We start from the raw sequence: 12218 nt of genomic DNA on the forward strand, positions 1-12218 counted from the left end.
TTTTTTTTATATTATGTGAATCCTTATTATATGCATATTTAACTCTTTCCCTGCCATTAGTGTAATTTTCCAGCTTTCTGTTTTCAGTGTTGTAGGGTAGGAGGCGCTATTACACATCTTCTGAAAACACAGGCAAAACACAGGCAAAAAAAGGAGAAACAAGCAATGAAAGCATTGCGTATGCACGTTATAGTCTTTGAAAAGAAAAAAAAAACGTGATTTTTTTTGTTCAAAATGTTGCTTTTTTTAATGAAACTTACCCACATTCAAGTGTTTTGAATAAAAAAAAAAAAATGCATGAAGCTATATACTAATTTTCGCCACACCTGCCAATGGCCGGTGAAATTTACCGGCCAAAAATATTTTTTACCAGCTACACAAAAACAGGCAGTTATGACACCAAAATTTTAGATTGTCCTTTGTTGTTTGGTTAACATTAAAAACGCAGTCAGTAGCGTGTTAGGATGCTGTCACTTTAAGTCTGAATGCACACATGGATCATGCATTTTGTGTTTGCGTTCACTTAAGACATAAGACATCCTATGTTTACTATAGGATACTCGGTGTTGCTTGACATAATTTTGAGTGAATTTGTCCATTGAAGCTCAGAAAGGCATAAAAGAGAGCTCAACTTTACATGCTGGCTTACAGGTCACGCGCTTCAGATGTTAAACTTCCCACACAGCACATGAGTAGCAAATAAATTCCCTTTTCACGTTTTCCAGCGCTTGAATATTACATTGGAAAGGCTGAAACTTTAGTGATGATGCAGCACTGACCCGTCAACTGTACAGAGCCTCGTTCACTTTGTTCACGTTCATGATGGCACAACATTGCATTGTTAGAATTAAAAAAATGTTACTGGCCAAGTGGCGACTATTCACTCCAACGCTGATTTTTACTCACATTTGGTGCTTGGCAAGTGTTAAAGTTTTGTGAAAATAGTCAAAAATTCTGGTGCTGACTGGCAACTTAATAAAAAAAAAAAACCCTGGCAGAGTTCATTAACAGAGTGGCGTCTAGTGGAGTCATCTCGGAAATAAAAATGGATATTTTGCATTTTTATATATAAAAATGTCTTTGCTATCACTTTCACTTCATTAGTTAAACTGGAAATTGTAGGTCCAGTTGAGTGCATGGCATTGTGGGATACACTACCCAGCTCATTATGTTCTGCTGTATACTGCACATAGAAGGTCATCTGGATATTGCATATGTGAAGTTTGCCAATTATACATACTATATACTGCAGATATAGTGGCATGATGGTATGCTAAATATAGCCTCACTTCATCACTGTGCTTCGTTCCTCTTCCTTAGACACTAATGAATGTGAGACTGGCGTGTGTGTCAATGCCCGCTCCTGCCGTAATCTGATTGGAGGATATTTGTGTGACTGCCTTTCCGGTTGGTCAGGAGCAAACTGTGACATCCGTGAGTATCAGAACCAGCAAAAACACTGTATGATTGAGTTTTAAATCAAACGTGACTGTTTCAGTGCTGATGGGAAATGGCTCACTGTGGTCTGATGGCACAGTCATTGTAGATCATACTTTATTGATGAATTCTTCAATGAAACCCCCTGTTCTGTGGGTTTCCACTTGGTTGGCTATTGATTTTTTAAAATATCATCTATTCAACAGGGAACAGTAGCTGCCAGGGCTTGTGTCTGAATGGAGGACACTGTAAGGTAAGGACTGATTCACCTCGATAAGCTTACTTCCACCTTGAGGATGTGAAGTTACTGACATTTAAACCATTTCTCCTTGTGTGACGTGTGCAGGACTCTCAGTGTGTGTGTTTGCCAGGATTCTCTGGTAAACTGTGCCAGACCGCAGTAAACGCCTGTGACAGCAATCCTTGTGTAAACGGAGGGCAGTGTGTAGAGCATCAGGATGGCAGAGGCATGTTGTGCAGCTGCCCGCTGGGATACACTGGCACCCACTGTGAGGTGAGAGCTTATTACTGTTTGGTTTGATTATGATGATGCCGTCAAGTTTTTTCTTCACCACAAGTTTCTGAGGTTTATTCAGCTCGAATCAGCAGTGTTTCTCAACCCTGCTCCTGGAGGCACACCAACACAACACATATTTGATCACTACACTACATGTTGAGTTCCTCCAGAAACAGGCTTGCGAAACACTGGCTTCAAGTCTGCATGAACCTAAGGTTCTGACCGACTTTGCTTCAGTATTGTGACATATTTGCGATTGAAACGGAATATCGATTGAGACAAAATAGAGAGGGGACTTGATTTTAGCACCTCCTCACAGTCTCTAGCTGGCAGCAGACTGACATTGCCGACATGTTCTGCATTAAACTAATGTCATCAGAGAAGGAAAGCCATTTCAGATTACAAACACAATTTTTTGCCCCTGAGGATTAACTGTTTACCACAAAACTACTACTACACTTCTTAAAAAAATCCTTTATCGTGCTCCACAAAAAACATACAAAGTAAACTACTCCTTTAACCCATAGAACTTAGTTCTGTAGATGACTGCAGTCTGACTTAAGGACTTTTGTGTCCTTTTTTGATGCTTTGTGTAAATTTTCTTCTAAATATAGAGATTTAAGATGAAAGTTTGAATCTGAAAAGATTTTAAAACACTAAGCATCGTACACTTGGCGACTTTAAAACTAGGCATCACACATTAACTCTTTCCCCGCCACCGACAGAATTTTCCGTCATTTATCACACGACGCCACCTCACCATTGACGGACTTTTCCGGCAATCCATGTTTTCACTGTTATACGGTAGGGGGCGCTGTTACGCATCTTCTGAAAGAGTACAGAATCTCTGGATCAAAACACAGGCGAAGAAGAAGCAGAAACAAGTGATAGAAGCATTGCTTATGCAAAATAACACAATCATCAAACATTAAAGTTGTGACTGTATTTTAGGCAGAACTGGATCTTTGTAATCCCAACCCCTGCCCGAAGGGGGTGCCATGCCACAGTGCAGAAGGAAGCTACAAGTGCGCCTGTCCTGACGGTTACTTTGGAAATGAGTGTCTGAGCCTGAAGGATTCATGTCATGAACCCCACTGCCAAGGTTAGGAGCATAAATAGGCATAAAACAGAACTTCTTTAGCATGTGAAATTATGTTGCTGAAATGATCTCTCTCTGCTATTCAGGAGCAGTGTCAGACCCCGGTGTGAGCGGCTTCAGTCTTTATATGGTGTTGGTGGGTGTATTTGCCCTGCTTGTTGCAGGCAGCTGCTCCGTGTGCGCACTACTGCTGTCCCGCCTGCACCACCGCCATCGGACCAAAGTGCAGCTACGTACTTCAGCGCCCGAGGACAACGCCATTAACAACCAGCGGCAATTCTGCACTCTCATCCGTAACCTTGACCACAGCGTGGCCGTACTGCCTCCTGCCCAAACAGTGCCCACGTCAGCGCTCTGCAGCGAAGAGATTGAGCTCACTCTTCCTCCCTCACCTGCACCTTCTCCAGCTCTGAAACCAGCCCACGTGCCCAAGCTGGACATCTGCAATCGTGAAAGGGAGAAGCTAAACCGCTTCCACTATGCGGAAAACCAGGAACTGGAGGTGTGACTGCACTTTGACCACTGGGGGGAACATGACTTCTTGGTTTGGAGAGCAACCTCTGCTGATGAACTTTGACCTCAGAGCTTTGCGCTATAGAGATCTGAGAGGGTTCGAATTGAGAAGGAAATTACTGGCACACTCAGCTGAAGAAACAAATATTGACAGACAGGGTCCAACATTTTAATTTGCTGACCTGCCAATGATGGTTGAATTAAGAAAATTTAATTTAAATTTAAATATTTCTTATCAGTCATGAAAATAACGAAATATTATTAATATATTTTTTTCAATGATAATTGAATTATTTAATTTTCGTATGAGATCAGATTGTGAAACTGCGCTGTTACAAAAACGAGGAATATTATATCACATACACTGACACCATATAAAGTTCTGGACATTCTCAAACATTCTATTCTCAGACATGCGAGCCGTGATTGGTTTTTATTTATTAGACGGTTTGATTGGAATTGTTCACATCATTTACATCAGCAAAAATCATTCTTAGTGCTGTCAAATCGATTAATCGCATCTAACATAAAAGTTTGTTTACATAATATATGTGACCCGTTCTGGCAATATGAGTCGCAATGAACAAATTTTCAAAAATGAGTTATTGTTATTCGCACATTCTCTATTAAAAACCATTCAAAATGATGTATGACTTGTTGGAATCTGACAAAAAAGCTACGCCTGTTTAAAGTCGATAGAGTCAGCAAAGTCAATTTTAAGAAAAAAATCAAGTTAAAGGTGCCCTAGAATTGAAAATTGAATTTACCCTGGCATAGTTGAATAACAAGAGTTCAGTACATGGAAATGACACAGTGAGTCTCAAACTCCATTGTTTCCTCCTTCTTATATAAATCTCATTTGTTTAAAAGACCTCCGAAGAACAGGCGAATCTCAACATAACACTGACTGTTACGTAACAGTCGGGATCATTAATATGTACGCCCCCAATATTTGCATATGCCAGCCCATGTTAAAGGCATTACACAAGGGCAGCCAGTATTAACGTCTGGATCTGTGCACAGCTGAATCATCAGACTAGGTAAGCAAGCAAGGACAACAGCGAAAAATGGCAGATGGACCAATAATAATTGACATGATTCATGATATCATGATATTTTTAGTGATATTTGTAAATTGTCTTTCTAAATGTTTCGTTAGCATGTTGCTAATGTACTGTTAAATGTGGTTAAAGTTACCATCGTTTCTTACTGTATTCACGGAGACAAGACTGTCGTTATTTTCATTTTTAAACACTTGCAGTCTGTATAATTCATAAACACAACTTCAATCTTTATAAATCTCTCCAACAGTGTGTAATGTTAGCTTTAGCCACGGGGCGTAGTCTCAAACTCATTCAGAATCAAATGTAAACATCCAAATAAATACTATACTCACATGATCTGATGTATGCATGCAGCATGCATGACGAACACTTTGTAAAGATCCATTTTGAGGGTTATATTAGCTGTGTGAACTTTGTTTATGCTGGTTAAGGCAAGCGCGAGCTCCGGGGGCGGGGAGCACGAGAATTTAAAGGGGCTGTGCACTGAATCGGTGCATATTTAATGATGCCCCAAAATAGGCAGTTAAAAAAATGATTAAAAAAAAATCTATGGGGTATTTTGAGCTGAAACTTCAGACACATTCAGGGGACACCTTAGACTTATATTACATCTTTGAAAACACGTTCTACGGTACCTTTAAAACTTTCTGAAGGTTCCAAAACAAAATCATCTCTCAACCTTAAAATCCCTGGTAATACCACCAGATTTGGCACAAACCAAGTCAAAACCCATATCTATAGGAAAATCCATTTCCATTGGTTCAGACTCATGCCATCGAAAATTCACTATGAATATTCACAAAGTTTGAATGCTGCGCTTTAAAATGATACCAAACTTATGCTGAGGAAAGCACCAGTCGCTGAGAAGTGAGCAGATAAAACAGCATTTTTCATGGTCAAAGTAAAGGTACTCCTCTCAGAAAACATACAAATAAAGATGCTTTTAGATGTTTAATTTCTATTTGGAGCATTGGGATCGCTAAACAAACTCATTTTTGTGAAAACCTCGATTTCAACCAAAATGTACATTTTATACTCGTTTTGCCTGTAGCTCGAAATTAACCTGTGCGCATTCCCACTCATTTTGCCTGCGTGGGTCACATATGTGTGCGTATATATGTTATAACACTTATATGTATTATATGTCACAGACATATGTAATACAATATATACACACACATATATTATGTAAACAAACTTTTATGTTAGAGGTGATTAATCGATTTGACAGCACTAGATTTGAAACATTAATTTTAGAGTTCCAAATAAAGTTACCAGCCAACTGATGAGTAAATCAATTTTATTTATAAAGCTGTTTTTACGCACATTTCATGCTGGGCGAGAGTTAATTTTGGACCCTGTCAGGTCAAAAATGAGTTTGAAAGAAGAGCAAGTGTTTTAAAGGCCAGTAATTGAGCTTCTTTGAATCCTGGATATTTAAGTGTGTTTTATTGTGTTTACACTTGTGCCCTATATATTTGTACACATTTGTTTGTAAGTGTGTGTGTGTGTGTGTGTGTGTTTGTGAGTGTGTAAGTGTAGATGTATGACTGTGTTTGTGGACGATTCGCCATAAATTTCCACAAAGCCATGCACATCATCGCAACTCCCTGACTTTTTGATACTCAGCATAAAAACAGTATATTTGTGTCCATGATTGACATTTAAAGGAATCATGGAGAAAATATCAGCACCGACTGAAAAAGTGCCAGGTGACATCCTTAAAAATCTTGTTAATTATTGCCTGTTATGTTGGAGATGTACAAGATGTATGATTTTTATAATACTTGGATGTATATAGCGCTGTTGTACATATTTTGTACATATAAATTTTTGCCATGTTTTGTACGCTGACTCCTTGCAAAATGTCGCCATTTTAATTTCCCGTTTTCACTCTTTCCACTCAGCTGGTGTTTGCAAGATGGAATTGTAATTAAAGTGCATTTATCAATCACAGCACGTGTTTGTGTGTGTGTATTGTAGCACATTTGGTATATCAGGGTGTGTGTTCGGTAATCTTGGTCTGTATTACTCTTCCTCGCTGTCTAATTGCCATTTGGTAAGATGTGAAGTGAATAAAAGGACATTTGGTCACAGAGCGTCTCGCTCCTAACAGCAGTTTACTGTATGTGTCAGTGAGTCAGTGTTCACTACCTCCAGTAATATTACAGCATGTTCGCAGAGGTGAGAAGTTCGATTCATTTTCCATTCACATATGAATCATCACTCAAATGTGCTCCTGTAAGTTCTCATGTGGCATTTTACACCGAGGTATAAAAAGGACAATATTTATAAGTTAAAATCAGTGTTGGGTGTAATGCATTGCTAATTAATTACTGTAATCTAATTACTTTTGTCTTAAAAATTAAAGTAAGGGATTACTCTTAATTTTTCTGTAATTGCATTGAATATTGTATAGACTAGAATAATTCTATATAAAATAATAGTGGATTTAACATGTTAGAATGTATGTTTTTAATGCACCCTTCTCCCTTTAAATACTTTGGTCAGTTCAAGAATAATTTATGCAATTTTATATTATTTATTTGAAAGAATGAAAGGAGCAGTTTCATATCTGTCCTTGTATTGTTCATCTGGTCGAGGTTGATATGGGATTTAGAAAGTAATTAGTAATCCAATACCTTTTAGAGAGTAATTAGCACAGTAATCTAATTACACTGTTAAATTAGTAGCTAGTAATTAATTACTGTTTTAGAGTAACTTACCCAACACTGGTTACAATACAGATACTGTCAAAATTTTAAAATACTTGTGAAAATAAAAAGTAATCTCATTTTAATTGTACTTTTTTGAGAAATGAGATGCATATGTTTGACGCATCTATAAAGTGAAAACCTAAGAAACCGGTCAAACTTACTATTTTCTCAGATGTTAAACAGCAGATGTTAAACTGAAACCACTATGAAACCTGTTGTTTGTTTTCAGCAGATGATTTTACAGAGTTTTGACATTTGAATATGTGATTTTTAGATTAATAATCAAGAATGGATCATGAACAGTTTTTACCCTTAACTCAAGTTCATTCATTTACATATTAGGGTATTACAAAAACATTACTATAGTGTCTAAAAAGGCACAGTTCACTCAAAAATGAACATTCTGTCATCACTTACTCACACTCATCTTTCAATGGACTTTTTCAATGGAACACAAAAGGAGTTATTTATTTTTAAAAAAAATCAACTGCTCTTACATAGATAAAAGTCAATGGAGATCCTTACATATAGCTTCAGAAGACTTGGGATACAGTACATGACTTGTATGGACTACTTTTACGATGCTTTCATGCTGAAATGCTTTGATTCATGATTCATGCTGTGAAGCTTTTTTGGCCAATTTTGGAACTTTTATGATGGTCAGAAAAAATTCTAAGAACTTCTTTTATGATCCACTGAAGTCATGCAGGTTTGGAATGACAGTAACCGTGGGAAATTTGTTTTTTTGGTGAACTATTTTAAAAATTCATTGGCTGTTTAAAAGGGAAGATAAACTTATGGGAGCATGATTGATTGTCTTCTTAGTCAAGTTATGAAAGAAAAATACAATTTTTATTAAATCGAGGAAAGATTAAAGTCATTATGGCAAGTACTTTGTGCTTTTAAGTCTACATGAAATTGTAATGGAGTAAAAAGTATTTTTCCTTTCAAATGTAACTGTACAAGTATTGGGTTTTAACACATTTCAAGAAAAGTACAGATTCCCCAAAATAATATTTATAATTTTTACTTACAAATACAGTTGTGAAGTACTACTAAAACACTTTAAACCACTGATTTTACATTTCATTTTAGTAGCAACATGCTGTTCATCCCTATTTTTACACACTGAACAATAAGTTAAATTTACTTAAAATAAGTTTTTGCACACATTTTTTGAGTAAATTTTTAAGTAAACTCTTTTTAAGTTAAATAAATTTAACAAAGAAAAAAAGTAACTTTAACTTTGCCAGTAAAAGTCTTAGTAATTTCTATTTAGTTGAAATTTCCTTTGAAATACCTTTTACTCAAACAATAAAACAAAGTAAATAATACAGTAGATGTTGTGTAGACACCAAACCTTCATAATGAAAGTAACATAGACCTCAATACTTGGTACACAACACACAATGATGGTAACATTCATGGGATCGTTTTTGAGTATGAATGTCATTTTGAGTAGAAAATGAACTACAGATTTCAATGGCAACAAAACCTAAGCAATGATAAAACAGTGAAAAAACAGCTGGAAAACAGTTCAAATCAACCTTATTAATTATTCATGCCCCAGTGCATGATGGGTACACCATATTAGAAAAGTTTAGTTTTACTTAATTTTATAACGTTGATATTTACACTTTGCCTGAACTAACTTTTTCATGTAAATTAAATTTTTTTTCTGTATTTACTTCACCACAGAATCATTATCATCAGTGTAGATCACAAAATCAAGCTAACTCTCAGTGCATATGAACTACAAATGTTGTGCAAATCAGTCCAAAATAGCGGTTCACTAAAATAAATCCCTGCTCATCTAGAACGATGATAGAGATATAGTAAAAGTGAGTCAGAGGTCAGCAGAGAGCGAGAGTGCCAGACTCGTGGGTATGACAAATGTGAACTCTGACCTCTTACAGACAGGGAATGGGCGGATATAACTCTTGCCTTCCTGTTCCCACCCGTCCGTGAGGAAATGTAGGAAGTTCAGTCCTCTTAAAACACATTAATGAGCCCCGTGTCATACACACACTGACAGGGATGAAGCTGGGACCCCCTCCCTCCACACCTGCTGTGCCTCAGGATACCCAGCCCTCCCCTCACTGACAGCATTGTGCTCAAGACCAGCAGGTCAGTTTCTGAATTAGTCCTTTTCCTGTCTTAAGCTGTCAATTGTGTTTAACAGGGTGAGGTCTCAATGACTATGAGGTGTTTGGTTAGGTGCCCTTAAAGAGACAACGTTGTGGCCAATATCATGTACAAAAGGATTCAGGGTTTGAAATTAAGACACACCAACCAGCCAAGTGCGAGTTTAATCATGGCAGGTAACATATCAACAAAGTGTAAAGTGTGTTCAAACTGGACGAGAAGCACCACATCTTTAAAACTCTGGCACGCTGTTAAAACAATGGATTTCCCAATGGAGTCTGTTCAAAACTGCCCACAGAATGTAAACCCTAACACTCAAAATACTTCATTGGTTTGAGTAGGACAAACTTAAATTAAACAAATTAGTTACTGTTATGAGTATTTTGAACTTTCTTTTTCTTGAGTTCACAGCACTGACATATTTCAAGTAATCTGAACTGTTTCATTGTTTTGAGTTTTATCAACTCATTCATTTTAATTTAGACAAACTTAAGTTTAACTGAAACCGGGCTAACGCAAGCATGCTTTGCCATTTGGCACTCGAAAGGGAGAGTAAATGCTAAAATTAAGTGTTATATAATGTGGTTGTGCAAGATTAATGGTAAGGGAGATTTAGTAGTGATCAATGTTTTGTTATGCTAATTTAGAGAGTTTCTGTTAAAGGGTTAGTTCACCCAAAAATGAAAATTCTGTCATTAATTACTCACCCTCATGTCGTTCCACACCCGTAAGACCTTCATTCATCTTCAGAACACAAATTAAGATATTTTTTTATTAAATCTGATGATTCAGTGAGGCCTGCATTCACAGCAATGACATTTCCTCTCTCAAGATCCATAAAGGTGCTAAAAACACATTTAAAACAGTTCATGTGAGTACAGTGATTCAATATTAATATTATAAAGTGATGAGAATACTTTTTGTGTGCCAAAAAAAATTAAATGACTTTTCAACAATATAGTGATGGCCAATTTCAAAACACTGCTTCAGAGCTTTACGAATCGAAGCAGTGATTCGGATCTCCTATCAAATGGCTAAAATGCTGAAATCACGTGACTTTGGTGCTCTGAGTCACTGATTTGATTCGTAAAGCTCTGAAGCAGTGTTTTGAAATCGGCCCATCACTATATAGAGAATACGAACCGACGTCATGCCGTGTTGCATGCCGGGGCGGCGCCGCCATTTTGACAGGATCGCCCCCTACTACTTGCACTGAAATGAATACAGATACTTGCTTACCTTTTGTTTTGTTTCTGCCATTCAGTGGAACATTCACATTTTTAAGGGTATCGTTTGCAGGGAACAGAAGCTATTTTATAGCATCGCATGATAATTTTATTTATTTTTTATTTTTTCACTGAAGTTTTGTAGAATTTCGTTTACAATGTTCATCTGTTTACCGTGTCGCACACTGGACGCTCGCTGCTGCTTCAGCCATCATATGAATATCCAAATAAAAGTATATTTATTTCAACAGATGACAAACAAAATCAAAACCCTAGGAGCTTGTCAACAGTTTAGTTGTGAGTCCTTGCAAGGGCACCTTTTAAAAACACTGGCTTAGTGTATTATGATGACATTATATTAAAAGATGTGCAGACGAGCCCTGAATATGAACGCAACGCGTTCTCCACACAGTATGCTTTAACAGATATGTACAGAATCTTGTGTTTGTCTCGGTGCATTAAGCGTTTCTTCATTCCTGTTAAGCATTTGAATGTCCCCGTTCAAGTTCTACTAATTCACGAGCGGAGTGAGAGTCAGACTCGCAAAAGGTAATGTTAATTATTAAACCAAAAATTTCAAAAAACACACAGCAATGTGATTCTTTTATTGAGTGATATGCAGTGGGTTTAATCAGTGCCATTACTAAAAGATTTGCCATCCGGCATCTTCTCGTCATCTCCTCGACCTGCTTCCCTTGCTGTTTTTACACGTAGAAAAGGCAAAAGACGTTGTTCGTTGTCCAGTTCTCTCTCAGAACGATTATCAGAGTTACTATCACCATTATCGATGCAGCATTAATGACATACAATGGTGAAAATTTTTCACAATCATGACAGAAAACAAATTACTGAACTAAACTCAATGACGGAAAGGCTGCGCGATCCTGTCAAGATAGCGTATAAACAAAGAAGTTACCCAGAACTCAATGCGGTGTGACGTCAGAATCGTATTCTCTATTGTTGAAAAGTCGTTATTTTGTTTTTGGTGCATATCTTAATTTGAGTTCTGAAGATGAATGAAGGTCTTAGAGGTGTGGAACGACATGAGGGTGAGTAATTAATGACATTTTTATCTTTGGGTGAACTAACCCTTTAATGTGGGTTTTTGGAGAGTTACCATCATGGTGACAAGTGGCGCATGTTGCTTGGTTTGAGAGCAGGTAAGTTACATGTTTTAAATTGTACTCATTCAGTAAGTACTATACCATGCTATTTTTTTACATGTTAGCAAATTTGCAAGTTAGCATTTTCTGAATTAATTTGTTATAGCTAGCAAAATACTCACATTGAGATAACCCGATCATTTTAAATTAAATGTATAATGTACTCAAATATTTCAAGAATGATAAAAATCTTTCCTAAACTTTGAGTTTCTTAATTTAAATTCTTATTCAATGTTTCTGAGTTCTGACAACTTAAGTCGCGCACACACTTGACGATTGTAAGGCCAATTATGAATATAAATTGATACTTCTGACTGATCGCGCTCAAACGCGTCCA

General features: G+C 37.0%; 1 protein-coding gene across 1 annotated transcript in view; it reads left to right on the forward strand.

The window, feature by feature from the left end:
• Positions 1-4234, forward strand: part of LOC125254198 (protein jagged-1b) — a 68193-nt gene extending 63959 nt beyond the window's left edge. The window contains exons 10-14 of the mRNA XM_048168681.1: positions 1321-1434; positions 1644-1690; positions 1784-1951; positions 2906-3056; positions 3140-4234. Coding sequence (XP_048024638.1) covers positions 1321-1434; positions 1644-1690; positions 1784-1951; positions 2906-3056; positions 3140-3561 — 902 coding nt within the window. The 3' untranslated portion in view covers positions 3562-4234. The remainder of the gene's footprint in view (positions 1-1320; positions 1435-1643; positions 1691-1783; positions 1952-2905; positions 3057-3139) is intronic.
• Positions 4235-12218: the final 7984 nt, after the last annotated feature.

This window comes from Megalobrama amblycephala, linkage group LG19 (genome assembly GCF_018812025.1).
Source record: "Megalobrama amblycephala isolate DHTTF-2021 linkage group LG19, ASM1881202v1, whole genome shotgun sequence".
In the NCBI taxonomy this organism is placed as follows: Eukaryota; Metazoa; Chordata; class Actinopteri; order Cypriniformes; family Xenocyprididae; genus Megalobrama; species Megalobrama amblycephala.